This window comes from Mastacembelus armatus, chromosome 9 (assembly GCF_900324485.2).
Source record: "Mastacembelus armatus chromosome 9, fMasArm1.2, whole genome shotgun sequence".
NCBI lineage: Eukaryota > Metazoa > Chordata > Actinopteri > Synbranchiformes > Mastacembelidae > Mastacembelus > Mastacembelus armatus.
In genome coordinates, this window is record NC_046641.1 from 25,070,317 (window position 1) to 25,091,503 (window position 21,187).

Genomic DNA, 21,187 nt, shown 5'->3' on the forward strand with positions numbered 1-21,187 from the left:
TAAGTCTCGCGATGTTTCCTCTTTTCTCGGGGCGAGGAAGAATCGCGGAAGAGGTTACAGGTTCCCCTGACGGCTGAACAGGCTAAGCAGCCAACAAATATAACTATCTGCCTAACCAGCGGTTTAACCAGGTTTACAGGACAGACAGACACCCGGGCCCAAGGTAAAACAACAGGGTCTATTACCCAGACTCTTTGTCCGGGTTAATCTTGGATTGTTTTTGTTGTTAGTCTTGGTGAAAGTGGCGTCCTGCTGTTAGCCGTTAGCTGTTAGCAAGGCGTAGACAGAGCTTCAGCTGTTAGCCGCTAGCTATAGAGCTAACGGCGAGCTAACAGTAAGCTAACGGTGAGCTAACGGTGAGCTAACAGGCGGAATTAGAGGTTCTGTCTGGGTGGGGGTTAGTCAGCTGATGGAGGCTTTGCTAAATGTGGCCGCTTCGCCCTGCTCGACTGTCTCCGGGTCCAGAGCTAGTGCTAAAGCTGAGCTCGGTGTGTAGCTGTAGCTGGGTTAGCTTAGCCTGCTGCTTCCTTTGTCGGTTCATTAAACTGAGTTTTGGTTGTTTGACCTGAGATTCAGCAGAGACAGAGTCCGGTCGGACCCGCTGTGGACTCTGAGTTTGGTTTTAATGACCGTTTGCTCCTGGTTTTCTCCTCAGTGTCACGATGACAGCCGCACCTTACAACTACTCCTACATCTTCAAATACATCATCATCGGTGAGTACCTCACATTATACTACAACACTGTAAAAATACTCCTTTACAAGTATAATCTTGCTATAGTCAGGACTTTTTACTTTAAAGTTGTTTTCTCTTAGACAGTTTATCATCAGGTTCTTGTTAAACGCGCGTTACTGCCGTAGCAGGATTTGTCTGTTGGGGTGAGGTGGAGCCGTTTGTGTCTGGGACTACAACTGAAGTCAGACCTCTGCTCTGAAGACCAGAACCATATGCAGAAGTCATTTTCTATTCAGCCACTAATCAGTAAACAGAATACAGCATTTATTTATTCACAAAACATGTTACCAGACAATAATTATACAGATTAATCAGCTGGACACTGACAGATGCTGTGTCATTAAAACTGTGTACGTTGACACACACACACACACACACACACACAGGATGAGGATAAATATGTGTATTGATAGATTTTGTTCCTTTAATAAGAATCCAGTTAAATGGAGAAATAACTGCCATATTAGTCTGTTACGAAACTAATTCACTACTACTTTTCAGTAGAAACAACCGCTGAGACTCATGGGTATTGTAGTATTTAGAGCTGTCCACAAAAGTGAAAGAAACAATCAACATATTTTTGTTTCTTGTGACAGTGAAAAAACAGTAGTCAACTCAGTTTGTTTATCTATTGAAGTTACCAAAGTTGAAATAATAAAAACAGCAGGTGACAATGCAAATGGATTAAATCATAGTCATCCAAGGAGTTTTGTGATTAGGACCACAGGAGGAACCTGATGTAAATACAGTGAAAAGTCCTCATTCAGACCGTATCTTTTTACTGTGTTATTAATAATATCAAATACTTTTTTCCAGGTGATATGGGTGTAGGGAAATCTTGTCTGCTGCACCAGTTCACAGAGAAAAAATGTGAGTCTCTTTTCTTCTGTTTTTCTCTGCTGCTGCTCTGCACCTGTTTCTGGCTTCAGACTAGTGTTTTAGAAACCCCCAGTCATGTGGGGGTTCCATTTCACTGGAATGGCCAATAATGCATCCGTCCAGGGACCACGAGTCATAAAACATCACCTTGAGCTGTGGCACATTTTCTGACACTTTACAAATATAATGGACAAAAAAATCAATATTGAAAATAATGCAGAACAATCTGTATACCTCATTATGTTGGAATCCTGCCACGTTTGAGTGAACCTGGATCACATGGATCAGATCTGTGAGATAATGTTGAGTCAGCCTTTCAAACACAAGTACAATCGGCCACAGAGACAAGTAACATGAACAAAAAGATGCAGAACGACGACAAAACGGTGCAAAATTAGTATGACTGGATACAATAGAGACACAAAACTACTACAGTCTCTTCTGGTCTGGGGGGGTCTGGCTCCTGTGCTGCTTTTACATGTGTGTGCCAGGGAGCCCAGTGTCTCTAATTTAGAGTTACTGTATTTGTTCAACTCCTGGGTTTTCACTGCTAATATTGACATTGTGTGTGTGTGTGTGTGTGTGTGTGTGTGTGTGTGTGTGTGTGTGTGTGTGTGTGTGTGTGTGTGTGTGTGTGTAGTCATGGCCGACTGTCCTCACACCATTGGGGTAGAGTTTGGGACAAGGATCATGGAGGTCCACGGTCAGAAGGTAAAGCTGCAGATCTGGGACACAGCCGGTCAGGAGCGGTTCAGGGCCGTCACCAGGTCCTACTACAGAGGGGCCGCTGGGGCCCTCATGGTCTATGACATCACCAGGTAGCGATGACAGTGAGTTGATAGAGGAGTCAGAGTCGGTGCATTTGAGGTTGTTGTCATTTGTTCTTGTGTCGTTCCTGTTTGTGCGTAGGAGAAGTACCTATAACCACCTGAGCAGCTGGCTGACAGACGCCAGGAACCTGACCAACCCAAACACAGTGAGTATTCACTTCCTGTCACCACATATGAAAGTACTACTGCCTCACCAAATATGTGCTATATGCAAATATAGGCTACAAAATACACTGTTGGTGTAGTAACAAGCTCTTGTTGGTTCAGGCTGATGCTTAGACTGAGCAGCTCAATGCTTTTCCCCTGAAGGTGTTTTTGACTAACTGTGTATGATGCTGTCGTGTCGAGTTTATAGTTGGTAACTGGTAAATGGAGAACCGGTGTGTTAAAACTGCAGACCTCAAAACCACTGAGTGAGAATGTGTGAATCTTATCCTGTAAACCTGCACTATCATTCCGTACTGTCCAATGGAGTTCACTGTTTCTGTGCTTTTACCACGATGTATTTCCAGGTGATCCTGCTGCGTGTTACAGGTTAGCGTTACCTAGCAACACTGTGAAAGATGCAGTTGACAGCAAAGGTTTTAGTACGTGGAGAAATGATGATGTTCTGTTGTTTTTTACTGAATCAAAGAGGAAGGAACTTGGCTCTTTCACTGTGATCAACAAAAACATCAAAATGAAAACGGATCAATAAAAAGCAATGAACTCTATTACAAAGTGAATATGTATTATTGATATCTGAAAGGCATAATGTGTGTGAATCCAGACCCTGGTTTAGTTTATTGGTCTGTGCTGGGATTTGTGCAGAAAGTCAAAACAGTTGTGATCACATCTTCCTGTGTCTGCTCATGTTGTCACTTTTGCAGTTCGAAGTATTTTAGATATTTAATAAACGTGTTTCAGGTGATTATTCTGATCGGCAACAAGGCCGACCTGGAGGCTCAGAGAGACGTGACGTACGAAGAGGCCAAACAATTTGCTGAAGAAAACGGTAAAAACACAACAATCAGTGGCAGAAGATGCTGAAGACCAGACAGGTTCTCATCTGTGTCCTGTTTTTCCTCAGGTTTGCTGTTTCTAGAGGCCAGTGCCAAGACGTAAGTACAACCACATACACGTCAAACAGTCACCGACCAGGCATCTTCAGCCCCAAGTCCGACTTTCTAAATGTGCAGATTCATGGTGTTGTTGTACAGCAACGACGTGGAAAACTGTTTCACAACACTCAGTTTTAGTGTTTCAGCGTCAATGTTTGATTTTCAAAAGTACTTTTGTTAACACCCTTTTCCTGCAGAGGGGAGAACGTGGAGGAGGCCTTCTTGGAGGCAGCGAAGAGGATCTACCAGAACATCCAGGATGGCAGTCTGGACCTGAACGCTGCAGAGTCTGGAGTCCAACACAAACCGTCAGCACCACAAGGCGGGCGTCTGAATGCCGACAGCCAGCCGGCCAAAGAGGGCTGCAGCTGCTAACCACAGACGGAAGCTTTGGACCCCTGAAACGGAAAGACGGGCAGACAGAGACAGTACACAGAGATCCCCTCTCCTCCAGGACTAACATGCATCTTCTATCCAGAGTGAGTCCAATAAGGTTTAACTGGGTTATATTTAACATAGCAGAGGCACAGTCCCAACCACCTGTTGTCAGATCAAGACCGAGTTTAAACTCTAACCAATCTACTCCTTCAAGGTTTGGGTGAATTGGAATAACCCCAACTGAATCCAGAAACCCCACATGATCTAGAGTATTGGACCACTTTGAAATTTAGATCAATATTGGTCATTTCTCAGCTCAGGACCATCTTAGACCTAAAATGGATCAATAACTGCACAGAATTAACCCCTCTGTATAAATCCTGACCACTTTTGGTCCAGATCCAGATTATGTCAGTCCCATTCTCACTCACAATCCAGATCAGCTTAAGCTTATATGCAGGCACACCCGGGCCAACCTGAGCCACCACTGTTGTTCCCACACGATCAGGGGTTGTCTAAATACAAGATACAAATAAAGAAAGGCCTCAATCCAGAATGCCCCGAGCGGGTTAGTTTTGTTCTAAATTGTGGTTTCTAGAGTCTGGGTTTAAGATGGACCAGACTGGAGTAAAGGTTGTCCACAGTTTAGACTGCACTGGTCTCAAACCCTGATAACCCAATAGACAAATAAAGGTACATGTCTGAAACTGGAACAGCACAGCACTTAGAGTAGGGTCCATTCTAGAGTCCATCACCAGAGAAACTCTTCCCAAGACTGAACCACTCTCCAAACATCTGGCTCCAAATCCTGATGAACCTCCAGCACAAACCACCAAAATGTAGATGAACCAGTAGGGCACTTAAACTGTCCTGGGTTCAAACTCAAACTGCCTTCACTCCAAAGGGAGACCGAGCTGGACTGTTCTAAGACCAGAACAGATTTGGACCTCCTGTTGTCTCAAATGTGACACACCGATTTCCTAGAGAAAAAAAAAAGTCATCAAATTCAGACAAACCTCCTTCTATAACTGAACTGCACGAATTCCAAATCTGGACATTCCTGTGGACTGACCCTCGGCTCAAACTGGACCCGTCAGTCCAAATCAAGGACCACTTCCAGGCCATATCTGCAAATCTAGACCTTAAAGTCAAATTTAGTTGTAGTTTGATGGTCCCTAAACTGACATTCTCTTTTTGATATGACATTTCTGTTTAAATACGTGTTCAAGGTCCAATCATTTGTTAAATGTTCTTCATAGTTCTGGCTTCAGACGTCCACACCTGCCTGTGGGTTTGGGACGTCACAGAAAACGTTTGTTTCTCTGCTAAAGTCTCATTTGTTCCCTGACAAAGCACACGGCCCGTTCAGCTGCCTGCCAGAACCTTGGGTTTAATCTAACACCCATCACATTTACAACATTGCTGTGGTTAAATGTGTCTCTGGGGGCATTCTCCGGTCCACCCACTTAAAAGCAGGATAAAAGGACACTCCAGTGATCTTTGTACAAGGGTCAGATACTTTGGCAGGTTCGACCCGTATTACTTTATAAACATCTGGATATTTCAGCCTCTGCTGCTTCACTTTTGACCAGTTGTTCTTTAACAATTCTCTCAAGTTCTCTGAGTGCAATACTAAAAGCATTAGTCCACTTTAAACTAGTGTGACCACATCACTGGAGGGTCCTTTAATTCCAGCATGACATCCGGACTGGAAAAGACCAGAAATGGGGACATAAGAACTAAGATCTCATTGCACAAAGGTCCAGGGTGAAGACAGATGTTTATATGTGCAGCATTACAGAACCATTAGAGGTCTTCACGGGTCCAAAATTTTAGACCTAATCTGAAACTGGCCCATGGAAATCCAACAAAGTTAGTTTCAAAAGGTCACGAGCTGTAAAGTTCCTGGGCGGAGAAAAACTCCAATGACACTGAATCTAGACCTGGCCCTACGTGGGTCAGGTCTCCAGGAACTTAGTGGACCCTTGAGGAGCTCTAACAAACATTCACACAGAGGAACCCCAACTCCTCATTTGCCTTTTATTCTGCAATATGTTAGCTAAATAGATCTGACCTATTGAATATTGATCCCTCTGTAGAGATGCATTGCCTGAACCAGAATGTCACTACTGGTCCCTCAGCGGATCCCAGGTTCAGGATTTTAAAACATTTTTCTTATTCCTGCTGTTGATTTATTTTTAACCCAACAGAGATGCAGTATATTTTGGATGTCACAGCACCACCTAGTGGCCATTTGTTGTCTCTCTCCTGGTTAAGTGCATTTTGAGACTAATTTATTACTGCCTGGTTGTGTTTTCGATGTCAGGCTGGGGTGACACTTTACTTGAATGCATGACTGGTTAGCTAAAGTACACCGTCACGTCTTAGCTTCTCACAGCAAACGTAGAACATGAACTTACGCCTTCCAACGATGTTCATTCAGTGAAGTTTGTTCCTGAAGAAACGTTCCAGCATTAACTCGCAGCAGAAACATCAGCTGTTCATGTTTTGTTTTTTTTTTCTCGTCACATATTTTAAAGCTGCACTTTCTTCTGACATAATGTTGAAATCATCGATTCTGTGTTTTAAAAGTAAAATCAACTAATGCAGCGTCAACCTGATACATTTCTCGTGGACTAAAGTCGGAGTTACACTAAAGCGTCTGCCTCGGTGCAGGAGGGACGTGGGGAGAAATAAAATCCTGAGAACTGTCCCAGATGTGACAAACGTCTGTATCGGTTTCCCAGTTATTATATAACCGATTGATTAAGTTGATCACAATTCTATTTACCTTAAGCCATCAGTTGGATTGTTACTCTCACATTTAATCAAGAGAGGAAATGCTGAGGCAGATCAGATGTTTATAGAGTTAAAGCTCAACTTGAACTAAGTGACGTTTGTCCCTCTGGGACTCTGAACTGTTTTGCTGGAAGTTTGAATAAAGTCCTTATGTTTTGAATTTTAAAGGACAAGCCATTTTCCTGCTTTGTTTGCTTCGATCTCTGACCCTCTGATACTGCGGTTGCCCCCATGTTAAAGCAGAAGTGTAACCTGCGTTTGGCGTGTCCTCAGTTAAAGGATCCTTTAACTGAGGACACGTCGGACACAGAATCTGGTTTTTAAATCGGCCTGAATGAGGATTGACTCTTTGTTTGACAGTCGCCTTCTCTAACTGATTGATCATGAATGATTCCCTCGTCTCTGTTAAAGAAAACAATAAACAGGTTTCCAATCATCCTGTTGCTTTCTATCACGTATTAACCTGCACAGTGAATTTGTTTTGTTTGGTTTTTAAAGAAAGACAAAAACTGTTGTGTTTTGAAATTTAAGGGGACCAACGCGTCACAAAAGTCCAGGAGTCATCACTGGACCTAAAAAGTCAACTGTTTAGGTTTCGTTGTACCGTCGCCTTAAGCTTTTCCTCACCAAAGGAAAACATGCAACTATACAAACGTTAAAAAGCGACAAACAGATGTCGCCGTTTAACTCAAAATATTGAGGCTAAAGATGTTTGCCCTGATGTTCAGTTCCTAAATTTGAGGCGTCCACAATGATCTTTAAAGAACAGCCAGGTTTCTTTTAATAAGGAGAAGTGTTAGTATTTTAACGGACGTTTCTGAGCTGCCCAGTTATTCAATTATTTAGTGTCTGTAGCAGAATCAGCATTTTGAATCAAACATTTTTCTTTGTCCGGTTCCATCCGGCGTCTGGCTTTAACGTGCTCTGTACATTTGATTCTTTTATTTTGTTCCTCTTGGTTTTGTGTCTGCCAACATAACAAACGTGCTTATTGTGATTCTTTGACTATTTATATTCTAAATCTGTGATGATTTTCTTCAGCTGTACCTTTCACTGTACGACCACGGGGATTCAGTTATTTGTAAATAAAATATATATATATACTGTACATACGCTGGTGACTCGGCTTCCAGTTTTTATCCACTGCTGCTGCAGCCTGCTAGAAAGTTAAACCTCAACTCACCATCAATGTAAAAATTACTTTAAGAAAAAAAATACTCAGCTTCCACTGACCCAAAAGTTTTTTTTTTCCAAACTTCACAGAAAAACATCCAAAAGTTCAGTTACATAAAAATTCAATGTTGAGAAACATTTCTATCCAAATTTTTAAATCTTTATTCACATGGTCGTCTTTTACTTTGTGCTGATGATTTTCAAAGCTCATTTCTGAGTTTAATATTTAACAAAACAGACATGAGGCAGTTTGTCCAGATCAGTTTCCTCTGAACAAACCGAGCTTCACGTTTAAAACGCCTCTGTAGGAAAATAAACTGATATCTCCAGACTTTTCTGTTCATTTTGCAGGTTAAACATATAAATGTATGAACTGTCGCACTGCGTCCTCGTGCAGCCGATTGGAAAACAAACAAAAACACTTTCCAGTTTTCATTTCTGTCACAACAGGCACATGGACATGAGTTTTCTGATACTCCAGAAACTTGTTCTCTACTGCGAAGAAATCCAGACCTGGAACATGCTGCTATTTGTTTTTTATAATAATTCCACATACCTTTATCTTTATTCTATTAATACCATTTTATTATGTTTGTTTTGATTAGTGGACGTACTTTCTGTGAGAAAGGCAGAAACCTCAGGGACAAATCTGTAAAGTGGGACTCTAAAACTCTGATTTTGGTCAAACTGGTCCTTCAAATGGAGTCGGGCTATTTCGAGCAGCCATGACACTCAACAGTTTCAAAACTGTGGATGTGGACAGTGGGTTCAGAGACTTCCAGGACCCAGGACTTTAAGAAACCCACACACCAGAGTGAAAGTACCTGGTGAGAGAATGTGGCCAGAGTCTGAGTTTCAGAGTCGACATCCCTCAGTGATGAACAGAAGACTGCAGGCCAGTGAAACATGGAGGATCAGGTCCTCACTAGAGTCTCAGTTTGATTGACAGCTGAGGGGATGTGACATCATGACGAGACTCTGTTCTTAGGGGCGGGCTCTGTCTCCCGCTCGTACTCGATTTCCACGTAGGCTCGCTTCTTCCTCGCCGCTGAGCCGTTTGCCGGAGACTTGCCTTTGGAGCTGGAGGCCTCCACCTCCATCTCTTCCTCCTCCTCTTCTTCACTGGACTTTTCCTCTTCCTCCTCGTCGCTGCTCGTCTTCAGTTTGTTCATGTCCTGAGAGAAGAAACCCAAAAACCTTAAGATGAAAACGTTCAAAGACAACTTTCATTATTTCACGTTACATTTACCTCGAAGTCGCTCAGGTCGCTCTCCTCCACTTCTTCTTCTGCGACAAACTCTCTCTTCCCGACATCCTGCGCAGACAGAAACATGTTTGTGTCCAAACTGCATCCAGAAACAACACGTCTGTCTATAATGAAAGTGTCCTTCATCACCTCGTCCTCCTCCTCCTCTTCTTCCTCCTCAGACTCCGACTCGCTCTCCTCGTCCTGCTGCTCCAGAGCTCTGTCGAAGGCGTGGACCGGGAAGTTGTAGATGTCTCCATACTGTTTATTAACACAAGAAAACATTTCACACACGACTCAGTCGCACTGTTAGAAAATCAAAATGCTTTAGATAATATTATCTAGATATGTTATAATCTAATCTACAACAAGCCAGAAGAACAGTGGAGCCTTGTGGATAAGAAATCGTACCGTTCCCTGTTTGAGTCTCTCCAGCAGCTCCTTCTCGATGGCGTTATCCAGCTGAGCAGCAATCAGAGCTTTTTCCTACACACAGGAAGAGGAAATAGAGCAGGTTAACTCAGCCTTAATGTCTGAGCCTGCTCATGAGCTCACATGATGGGGTTTGTGTTGGTAACTCACCTCTTTCCTCTTCTCTCTCTGCTCCACCTTCCTGCTGAGGGGAACCAACTTCCTCCTGAAAACAGAGTCAACAGTCGGTCAAACTTCATTATCTGAGCCATATTAATCTCCTGCAGGCTGACACAGACTGAAACGCACATCTGTATTTCTAATGGAGCTTCCACCACACAGTATTGTACAACACTGACGCAGTATGTTCTAGTATTTTAACACGGTACTTACTGTCTCTTGAGGACCAGTTTGCGCATTCGGATCAGGTACTGCGTAATTTTGGTGAATCTCTGTTTGCATTTGTGTCTGATGAATCGAGGCCAGTAAATCAAATTCTCGTCAATCTGTTCCAGAGCTTTCTCGTAGTTTTTACTGAGCTTCACCTGCACAAACACACAGTTAAAATATTCAACCAGCAGGAGAAAGTCCATTTTCAGACATGAAAAGCAGCCAAAGCCTGTCGCTCACCTTCTCCCACATCTTGGCAGGAAAAGCTGCTCTCTCGATCACCTTCATGTAGAGAAAACACTGACCTGAAGAGAAAACAGCATCATTAACGTTCTGATTCACCGCGTTACTTTCCCCTCACTCCCTCTGGTTGATGTTTGGATCACTAAAAACACAGACGACATCATTATTTCCAGATCCCTTCAGCAACTGGTTTCCACAGCTTCAGCCAGCAGAGGTGAAGCTGCTGAAACATTTGAAACCACCTGTCTGTGACATGTGATTGTGGCCCTTTTCTCTTGTTTTTGTGCCACAGCTGGAAACAGACTCTGTTTGTCCATCGTGTTTCCAGATGTGAGCGTATGAACACTCTACCTTTCTCCTCGCGGATGGTGGCGTACTGGCTGTTGGCCAGCGGACAGGACGAGCGGTTGCACAGCCCCGTGATGTTGTATTCATTACGACAGAAGCTCTGACTCTTCGTCCTGGACGCAGGGATGAGAGAACAAATTCACTCTAACGCTTCAGTTTTCACTGATCGACCACAAAGTCACAGACGCCTGTTCTCATTCAGTCAAACACACAAGTTATTGTAGAGAAATAGACAGATTTGCAAACATAAGTCCAAAAAACACAAACATCACAGTGTTGGACTTTGACACAGGCCTGTGACTTCCTGTGTTTTTGTTATTGAGCCTCAGCGGAAACACTGACACTTACTTTACTTTGAAGGAGCAGAACTGCTTGTTTCCTACGATGTCCCAGATCACCTGCAGGAAGCAAAGTTAATATTGACATTAACAATTTGAGATGATGCCGAAACCAAGTCCGCACAATTTCCCACCACTCTGTGTTTTCACTCGTGTTCGTGCGATGATATTTTTCAGAGAAAAATCATTTTAATATTAAAAACGACATGTTTACAGTGAAGTTCGGGGCCATGTCTGAGCACCGAGCTCCAAACGGTGATTTAAGATAATTCTTTAACATTAACATCATATGTCGTCAATAAAATACACTATTGTTCGCTGCTAAACGATAAGTGACGACGAAAAACGCAGATCTAACGACTTTCTCACGGTTACCGGTGAGCTCACATTAGCACGAGCAAATTAGCATGAGCTGATTAGCAGCTAACGTTCATTTCTGACACATACGTCGTCGTGTTGCATCTTCGGTTGGTGCTTTTCAGCTTCGCCGCCGAGTTTGTTTGGTTTAACGATGAAAAACAAGAGGGTGTGAAGTTTTGAAGCAGTTTCTGGACGCGCAGTCACATGGACATTCAGGGAGCCACCATCTTTGTTAGCACCTCCGTACGAGATTTCGGGCTTTGCTGAGTCCGGAAGTATCGCGAGACTTACAAAAACTTTATTTATTTAAAGCAAACAAAAGTCTCGCGATGCGAAACACTGCACAAAACAAAACATAATTTATAAATGTATTTATTTATAATTTATTTTTTAAATAATTTAATCCGCTTTGAAACGAAAATGTCACCTTAAAACCCAAAGAATAAGAAAAACGCGTTTCTGCACGTGACATAATTGTGTTTTTGCGTTTTTTATTTGAAATCAAACTAGTGAATAAAGAAAGTTGAGTTAATTAAATGTGGTTTAATTAGTGAGGTGAACATGAACATGGTGTCAGTGGACTTTGTTTTTTTTTTTTTTTTTTACTGACATTAACACCTGAGCTCCTGACACATCTGGATCCCTGACACATCTGCCGGTTCTCCGGTTCAGGATCAGATGGGCTGAGGCGCAGAGCGTAACAAGGTGAGGCAGCACCTGTCACGGACACACCGTGAATAAACCGATCATCATTTTCATGAACCGAAGGATCAGGACTCGAACATGGCGCCGGGCGGTTCTGTACCGCCGCTCCAGCTGTCTGACTGACGGTGTCACCGACCACGGCTCCGTTTGTTTTTGTTTATGATGTAGAGACAAACAAAGTCTCACGTCATTGGTGTGTTTCCATGTTTTGTTATAAAGTACAGCTGCTAAAGCCGAGGCTTGTCGTCGGTCCTGGACTGATGCATTGTGGGAAGGATCGCTGTTAAACTGAAGGAACAGCGACGCCTGGTGCTCCGGAGGAAAACAACACCAAGTAAGAAACGTTCCTGCTTTTTTTAATGGATGAGGTTTTCCTGCATTGTGCTTTACAAAAGACAAAAGGGTTGAGAACATTTACTGAGTTTGGATCAAGTGAGTAAAGGTACATTTGATAGGCATGCTGGGAGCCCTCCCAGAATGCACTGGGGACACAGACCTGGTTTTGTGTTGCTCTGTTTGAACAGTTGTGTGTTTGGAGACGTTGGTGCAGGACCAAGCCTCTGTACTAGTGTTAACCATGAGCCTGCAGGTCTTTAACAGAGCTGAGGTCCTTGGTCTGCAGTAATTTAATGAGTGTTTAAAAGGCAAACTCATATTGTGTGAAATGAAACGTGTGTTTATTGTCAAATATAAGTTCAGTCAACGTGGGGCAGACTGTGGAAGAACTGACAGACTCACCAGTGAAAAAACAGAAATGTTTATTTTAGTAAATAGTGTCAGCGTTTCACTGCTGTACAACACTGGCATCTGTAGTTGGCACTCTTTAAAGGGACAGTCCACCCAAAAACAGATGTCACGGCCGTCATCAGCCGTTTACAGCTTCACCTGTTTCCACCTGATAACTGCCGTCAGCTGTTTGTGGAGGGACATCTTTGTTTTTCTTTTGCTCCTCAAAAATACCAGCCTCTGGACACACGGTACAAAACGGGAAAGGAAGAGAAATGAAACAAAAGGCACCCGAAGCCACAACAGACGGAATTCAGCCAAACAACTGAAAACTACACAGACATGCAACTCACGTCGATTTACACTGAGCTATATAGGCATGCAAAAACAACACTGCTCTGAACAGGGCCGATCGACAGCACACACACTCATATTCTCCAAACACACACTACTGATAAAGGTTCCTCTGTGGAATATGAATATGACTACTGACGTCCACATCACGGAGCCCAAAGATCCACCCAGACACTGGTTTTATTTCCCCCATCGCTACAGCCCAAACATCATCATCATCATCTTCACCGGCCTGAAGACAGGAACCCACACCACGGACTAACTGGGACAAAAATCTGTGGGATCCAGAATGACAATCCACTGCTTCGGAAACGTCTTTATCATCTTTTTCATCTTTTTGTTTTGGAGCTTTGAATTTCTTCAGGCACGTGAGATGTTTTCGGTGTGATCACCTTTTGTGTTTCTGGTTTAAATTCAAGTTTTAAACCAGTAAAAAGCCACAAGCTTCCTGCTGCCGCGCTCTTTACCGTTTACACAGGACACAAGAAGAAAACAGATACTGAACAAAGAAGCGAGGCGATCTGTATGTGGCAGCTGATTAAAAACAACAAATGTATGGGCTGGAGGGGTCCAACCAATCAGTAATCAGCGCTCAGCGTAGCCTCAGGTTTAGTGATGTGTACGTTCACTGATTTTCTGCACCGACATTTTGGTTTCATCCTGGTTCTGACCGATTGACTTCGCCTCCATTAGCTGTCATTAGGAAATCATCTTTTGTCCCTTCACCCACTCTGCTCCCACAGAGACCAAACATGGAAACCTTTTGTTTTAAGCCCTGTTGACCATTTATAAGCAGCATTTACATATGGATTGATTATTTGAAACACACTATAATGTAGCTGTAAGCAGATATAAGCACATTCTAAGTCTGGTGTTTGTTTCGGCTGTTGAACGAACACAATGATGACAACATAAAAGCAAAACACAGCTGGAACAATATAAAATATAAATGTTGAGTAAAACTTTACATTAATAAATAAATGTCCATTTAAATCTGCGTTTGACTACATTTTTGTGTTTTAAAGCCTTTGGAATAATGACGGTTGGAGTTCTAATACATCTGCACTGCACTGAAGTGTCTGTGTGACAGACTGTTAACACTCGATTTTAGGATTTAGGACTGCGCTGAAATTTGTTGCTTCTGTTCTTCACTTGTCAAGTTTGTATCTCACTTTCTTTTGAAGTGTAAATGTAAATGTGTGTAAAGATGACTTTACTAAATTTGTATATACAACATACAAATACTACACAGAGTTGGCTAAAGTCAATTTCTTCCCTAAAAAGGTCCAGTATGAAAAACGAGGACTCCTGCTGTGACTGGCTCCTTCGACCTGGACCAGATTCCATCAAAGATTTAACAAACATTTTATTTGTGGGTGCGTCATCGTCCTGGTTGTTAAGGCTCAAGACCATCTTGTATGTTCCTGAAAATCATTTTGGCACAAATATAAAATTGTTATAAAACATCAGCCGAAGGATCAACCTTCTCCAAACCCACATCAGTGGAACTGAGGCTGCACCAGAACAGCTAAGACTGACAGAAAACCCCAACGGACCAAGCTCAGTTTGGATTGTTCACACACAGAAGATATTAGCCTGTTAGCAACATTAGCATTCCAAATAAAACTGAATCCAGGCGGGAACCTTGTGACCAGCTGTTAACCAGGAACAGGACGTTCTGGGTCGAATGATGAAGCCAAACAAAAACAAAGTGAAGGTTTCGCCGAGAACTGAGCGTCTATGAGCGTCTGATGTAAAGTGATTCTGGGAAATGTAGGAACAGACAAGAAAATACAAATGAACAAAACACAAACAACGAGCCTGTGACCTCTGGTTTGAACTGTGTCTATCAATTTTTCTTTCAATCAGCATCTTTCTTTATCAACAGGTGACCTGCAGGGGGCGGGGTCAGCTGGATGGTCTGTGATTGGACATGTTCCACCTGTCCAACTTCAATAAACATCTGGAGATGGTTCAGATTAGATTGGGGTTGATGTTTCTCCTGAAATCCCGTCCCTTCATTAACCCCAGCGGACTCACACACCCCAGCCCCTTCCTGACAGGGTATCAGGAAGGGGCTGGGGTCTTCAGTGCTGTTAGACCTGCTTATGTCTGCAGGGGTCTCAGGTTTGAGCTCCCACAGGTCTCTGGTTGTAGAAGCCGGGTTTTCAAACCAAACGTCCTCTTTTTTTTTTTAACCATGTCTTTGTTCGTCACCACGAATGAATTTAACAGACTGTTCCAAAAACACTGGGTCTTCAGTCTTTGGAGCTTTTGAAGCAACAAGAAACATGAAAAATGCTGAAGGATTGGCTACAACTGTGTGACTCCTCTGAAGACTTGAACTGGACTGTAGTTTTTGTCTCTTTGGGGGCTTAAGTTATTTCTGCTTTTAAGGAGTTTCACCAAAAAAAAAAAAGTCAAATGGTATCGTCTGTCTTGGGATGTTTTAAACCCCAGTTATGAATTTTCTTCAGTGGGGTGGGCGGGGTGGGGGGTTGTGGTGGATCTAAGTCTTTTTGGGGGAGTGGTGCCCCAGACTGGTCTTAGGAGGTCTTGACCAGGTCGTAGACATAGATGTGAAAGTCGTCGTCAAACTTGATGAAGTAGACTGAGGGTTTGGCCTCCACCTGGTGGATGACCATTCCCGACCGCTTCCCGCCGTCCTCTTTGGCGTACTCGACCTGTTTGCCCACCAGACTGTCGACCACCTCGCCGGGCTCCCGCTCCGTCGTCACGCTGTCATCTGCAGAGGGAAACAGAGGGAGAGGGGTCACTTGTTGCTGTCAGTTTCTGGTAGTAAAACTGACCAGTGACCACTGCACCAGTAGAACCAGTATGGGTCCCTTAACACTCACTGGAGTCGGGCATGATGCGGAGGTCTCCCTCCTTGTAGTCGTCCAGCAGCTGGTACATGTACAGCACCGGGTCCTTCTCGTAGGTGATGTAGAACCAGGAGGTCATGATGGGCGCTCGGGCCAGTACCATCCCCCTCCACTCCTCCTTCGGCCCGTCCTCCGTCTCAAACATGTGCTCCACAGCTTTGCCGATCATCGTGTCCGCCAGCAGTGAGTCGCTGACACGGGCTGGAGCTGCACCAATCACAGACAGAGAGCTTGTATTGTTACATCATCATGGCGTAGCTGACTGTTAGAGAAATTAAAATGTTTACCCTCCTGTGACCTGATCCACCTTACTGTAGTAGAGCTGCAACTCTTCTGAATGGGGCCTATTGTGTATTGTGGAAATATAATTGTTGCTCTCAGTGAGCACAGTTTGCTCTGACCTTGACTATTTGATAAGGGCCCAGATGTCTTTCTGTCTTTCTGTGAGAAATCACCTCCTTTTGCATTTCCATGAAAACTGATGTGTTGGGCTGCAAGCAGCCAGTGACCCTCATGCTGTACCAAGGTGCTGTGTGACTGTTGCTGCTTGAAAGTAAAACTTCTATATGATCTTACCGAAGTTCGTCCTCTGAGTCTATTTGTTAAAAGAATTTACCTAACACTGACATTTTTAAAGGACTGACTGGGGGGACCAGGGGAATCAGAAACAAAGGCCGGGATCTAAAATGTCTCTATCCCCAACAGAGACCTGGTTCTCTGTCACTACCGGAGAATTGTAGCTTCCTCACCCACTCTGTCGGGCAGCACCTCCAGCCCCACCACGCGCTCGTCACCATACAGCTCCAGGCCGTAGATGCAGTCGAAGCCGTCGTATTTGATCAGGTAGAGCGAGGGGTTAACAGGGACTTGGTCCAGGACTGTCCCCTTCCATTGAGATGACGTACCTGAGGGAAAGCGTGTTTTATATAATCGCGTCCGAACAAGCCTCCTGAACAAACCAGCACAAACTGACACTGCAGTTGAACAAAAGAAGTGGAAGTGCTGTTCAAATCCCACTTACTGCCTTCCTTCCAGATGTGCTGGATCCTGCAGCCCACAATGTTCCTCCTGGGCTGAGCCAGAGTCTTACTGGGACCAACGCTGGTCCTCTGTTTTCTGCAGAGTGAGAAGAGAAAAGATGAAGAAAACAATCCAAAATCCAGCAAAGGAGGCAAAGAGGAAAACAATACAGGAGAGTAACTGCAGGAGCAAAGCTCAGGGAAGCTGCCGATCATCACACTTACTTGTGCGAGTTCTTCTTCTTCATCATGTTTGCAGAAACACCTGAATGTCCTGTAAACACAAACACCACATATCATGGTGCGTTCAAGGACTCACCACCTCCCTCCGTTTGTCCCTGCCTCCTTAATGAAGGGACAGGATTTTGCCTGGGGCCCGACAAAATAAAAGAACTGATCGTGGTGTGTTCAGGAGAGACGGCAGACTCTTCCACTTCTCTAACAATCTGATTTTCTCTTTACAGCGTTTAGCAAATGAATTATAGGATTTTTTGAATAATAGAAAATACTGTTTCATTCAGTCCAGTCAGCTGTGCAGAACAATAAACGTCCAAGTGTGAAGCAGCAGAAAATGAAAATACTCAAGTAAAGTACTAATACCTCAAACACTGCACTTGAGTAAATGTACTGAGTTAGATTCCACTACTATTCTTCTGTAACTCACCCCCGTCCGCTCGGGGCCTCGGGGCCGCTGGGCTCTTGAATGGGGTCTTCATTCATCCACCTTTAGGGGGGCAGCCAGCCAGGCCGCCGGTCCAGGCTAAACGCTGGGAGTCTGGTTCTGGGAGACTGAGGGATGGGTGAGGATGGAGGGAGGGGGCAGGGGGTTGGGAGAAGGGTAGGGAAAGGAGGGAGGAGGTGGTGGGAAAGAAGGCACACCAGGAATTAGGCCGGGCCCTAGGCTGGCTGCATACAGGCTGGGTACAGACTAGATCCTGGAGACCGAGGCGACGTCACAGCCAATGGACTAAACGTGTTTTCAGCCTGAGGAGGGAAACCAGAAGACAAACATCAACTCAGCCATTTACAGGGTGGTCCAGAATTCAGAGAATCTGTTTGGACAAGAGTCGTTTATTTTTATTTTTATTTTCTTTAAGCAGCAGGAACATGTCAATTATTTAGCCTTTATTATATTTGTGTGTGTGTGTGTGTGTGTGTGTGTGTGAGAGACCATAACCACCTCAGGACAATAACAATTTTCTGCCTAAATTTGTGCCTAAAAAACATTTGAAAATAACTTGGTGTCCAGTGAGTGAATGGATTCATAACCTGAAGATCACAGCAGGACTTTTCATGTCTCGGTTTGAACGAACGTAAATTCCTCATTTCTCTTGGTGAATGGGATCCTCCCTAACAACCTCACCAAATGACGTCATCACCTCCTGACTGAAGCTCAGTTACTTCTCCGAAAACAGACACACTGACTCCAGATTATCTGTAAAAACCAGGACAGATTCCAGTCCAACAGCAACAGAGGGAGGATCTCCTGATAACCGGAGCTGGATTCTGTTTTACAAGGTCACGAACAGCACAGGCGCTGCTCATGCTACTGCAGAATTTTACCGTGAGGATGACTTCCCCTCTGAAACGCACAGAAACACACTCCTGATGTTTGCAGCTGTGATGGAGTAAAGGGGAGGTCTGAGGAGCTGCAGGCTGCACAACAACAACCACAGCTGCAACACAAACCACAGACCTGCTGCAGCACCAGGCACAGCAACTAACGCTACACTACAGCAGACCAAACCAGACCACAATAGACCATGACAAGACCAAGACCACACCAGAGTACACTGGTGAGACTGGGGCCAGAGTACATTACAAAAAGAGATCCTCTCCCTTGGATTACCAGTATCATGAAGCTGGTTTTAACTGGACAATGTCAAAGTGAAAAGAGTTTTTAAAACCAACCTCATGTCTCCTCAGCCTCTGCAGGGTCTAATGACCCAAACTAACTCCCACCATAAGCCCCGCCTTCCTGTGTGTCCAGTCCAAAGCTAGCGTTAGGTGACGGAGTAAATGTGTCAGTCCAGTAGACGCTCTGGTTCCTGCTAATGTGACCCAAAGCACTAACGTTACCGAAAGCTCCAGTTCCTCCCACACTCACATCAGATCCATTCAGTCCAAAGGTCCAGTCAGGACCATGCTAGGTGGCTAATGCTACCAGAACCAACAGGTTAGCTTTAGATGCTAACACATCCAGAAGGAAGAAGGCCCCATGTGGATCCAATGTGAGTCCTTTGGCTGCTTTGAAGTCTCTCCATGTGAAAAAGCCAAAGCCATGTTAACCCTGGTTGTTGGTCTTTCTTTGTCCCACTCTCTCTGGGCTAAAGAACTCCGCCTCTTGGCTCTGGCAGCCACTGGTTCCCACTTTGAGCTGCAGAGACTCCTCCATGGCTGCTGTTGGAAACCACTACTGGCTTCTTCTGACCTTGGCCAGGTGGCAGGGGGGACTCATTGACGGAGCAGACTTTGCCAACACAGGGTAGAGAAGCTGGAATAACAACAGAAGGACTGTAGGTAGCAGAGAGTCCTGGGGGGGTAGTATAGCTGAGAGACACCAGGGCCTGGATCTGGGTACCTGCAGGGACCAGACTGGGGGTCTGAGGTCAAGGAGCCATGGACCATGAACCAGGCCGACACGTTTATTTATCTATTTCTACAACATGATGAGTCCATGACATCATTGGGTTTAGTCTGTGTGGGACCAGGTGTCAGCAGCCTGCAGCTCACCTGAGCCCCACACATCTGGTTGGCTGAACCCAAACACAACACACACACACACACACACACACACACTAAGTTTCATTCATGCTGCAGCTGAGCGGACGAGTCGCAGTTTGTTGTGATGAAGATGACCACACAGAGGTCACGGTTTACCGTCGTCTCTACCTGCCGCTTTAGCGCCAGACTGTGAAAAGACGTGCACTGGGTTGCAGCCCTCACACGGCAGCCATATTGCGCCAGTATTTACAAAACCCGCATCCGCGCAAAAAAGGCGCAAACGAACAAAGGAAGAGGGGAGGTCTGTCAGGGAAGCACGGGCGCTAAGCTAGCCGCTCTGCGTCAAAGCTGACAAACGACTCGTTAACCGGGTCGGTGTGCGGTGCCCGGGGGCCCCGCGTTTCTTACCGATACAGCAATCAGTGTCGCCGCATAATCCCGATCAGCCGCCGTGGCTCCAAATTGATCCGCTCTGCCTCCGTTTGCGGCTCCGCTGCGTCAAGTTAACTGCGCCAAGATGGAGGACGGCCGGAAACGAGGCGGCAAGGCCGCCAAAACAAAAGCGCGAGATTTGATTATTGTTATTGCTGTTAATTTAAATTGTACAAAAACCTTTAAAACAAATCAACCCAAGCCCTGGGTGTCATATGTATATTCATTTTCAGGTTATTAGCATTTTTCAGCTCAAACTAATTTAGTCTAATCAACAGTCCTGCAGTAAAGTCATGATGTTGCTGTTTCTGCAATTTAGCCTCCTCCATAAAATGAGTAAAATGCCAGAAACAAGAACCGCCCCCCAAAAAATGCTCTAGTGAAATGACACAGTGATTGCCATAAAAAAATATAATGGCACAGCACTTCAAGAAGGTTGCCTAGCCCTGACCTAAGGGGTCAGGAGGAGGGCAGAGATTTCTGCAGACCCCTCACATCCTGGTCACAAACTGTTTGAACTCCTCCCCTCTAGATGGTGCTACAGAACATTGTACTCCAAAAGCACCAGACACAAGGACAGTTTCTTTCCCGGTGCCATCCATCCATCCATCCATCTTCTATACCCGCTTTTCCTGGCTCAGGGTTCCAGGGACCTGCTGGAGCCTATCCCAGCTCTCTTTGGGTGAAAGGCAGGGGTCCACCCTGGACAGGTCCCCAGTCCATCACAGGGCCACATAGAGACCAACAACCTCACACACTCACACTCACTCCTATGGGCAATTTAGAGTCACCAATCAACCTGACATACATGTTTTTGGACTGTGGGAGGAAACCAGAGTACCTGGAGAAAACCCACACAAGCACAGGGAGAACATGCAGACTCCACACAGAAAGGCCCCTGATGGGTTTCAAACCAGGAACCTTCCTGCTGTGAGGCAACAGTGCTAATCACTAAACCACCGTGCTGCCTAACAATTAATCCGTGTTTGTCTGGTCAAACACCCCCCGAGTACAAAACTCTACGTTTTAAATATTTGTATAATATACTTCATACTATCAGAAGATGATTATCTGTACAGTGTACTTATATTTACACTTAGATTAAAACTAGT

At 44.6% G+C, this 21,187-nt stretch overlaps 3 protein-coding genes and 1 non-coding gene across 4 annotated transcripts; 1 reads left to right on the forward strand and 3 right to left on the reverse strand.

Annotated features, from left to right (window-relative positions):
• Positions 1 to 31: 31 nt before the first annotated feature.
• Positions 32 to 7,829, forward strand: LOC113138850 (ras-related protein Rab-14-like). The gene is made up of 8 exons (XM_026321663.1): positions 32 to 163; positions 656 to 714; positions 1,552 to 1,605; positions 2,255 to 2,432; positions 2,524 to 2,590; positions 3,351 to 3,438; positions 3,514 to 3,544; positions 3,742 to 7,829. The coding sequence occupies exons 2-8, from the start codon at positions 663 to 665 to the stop codon at positions 3,917 to 3,919; spliced, it is 648 nt and encodes a 215-aa protein (XP_026177448.1). The 5' UTR covers positions 32 to 163; positions 656 to 662; the 3' UTR covers positions 3,920 to 7,829.
• A 203-nt stretch (positions 7,830 to 8,032) lies between these two features.
• On the reverse strand, positions 8,033 to 11,481 carry mak16 (MAK16 homolog (S. cerevisiae)). Its single transcript, XM_026320697.1, has 10 exons — positions 11,318 to 11,481; positions 10,881 to 10,930; positions 10,536 to 10,645; positions 10,182 to 10,246; positions 9,945 to 10,096; positions 9,723 to 9,777; positions 9,552 to 9,626; positions 9,291 to 9,401; positions 9,144 to 9,209; positions 8,033 to 9,069 (listed from the first exon to the last, which is right to left on the reverse strand). Exons 1-10 carry the CDS (start codon positions 11,330 to 11,332, stop codon positions 8,860 to 8,862), a joined length of 909 nt encoding a protein of 302 aa, XP_026176482.1. The 5' UTR covers positions 11,333 to 11,481; the 3' UTR covers positions 8,033 to 8,859.
• A 421-nt stretch (positions 11,482 to 11,902) lies between these two features.
• Positions 11,903 to 12,001, reverse strand: LOC113139546 (small nucleolar RNA U13). Its single transcript, XR_003296555.1, has one exon. It is a non-coding gene; the product is annotated as a small nucleolar RNA U13 (small nucleolar RNA).
• A 675-nt stretch (positions 12,002 to 12,676) lies between these two features.
• On the reverse strand, positions 12,677 to 20,186 carry spinb (spindlin b). Its single transcript, XM_026322186.1, has 7 exons — positions 20,052 to 20,186; positions 17,584 to 17,903; positions 17,145 to 17,193; positions 16,922 to 17,016; positions 16,650 to 16,805; positions 15,874 to 16,107; positions 12,677 to 15,761 (listed from the first exon to the last, which is right to left on the reverse strand). Exons 2-7 carry the CDS (start codon positions 17,633 to 17,635, stop codon positions 15,562 to 15,564), a joined length of 786 nt encoding a protein of 261 aa, XP_026177971.1. The 5' UTR covers positions 17,636 to 17,903; positions 20,052 to 20,186; the 3' UTR covers positions 12,677 to 15,561.
• Between the last annotated feature and the right edge of the window lie 1,001 nt (positions 20,187 to 21,187).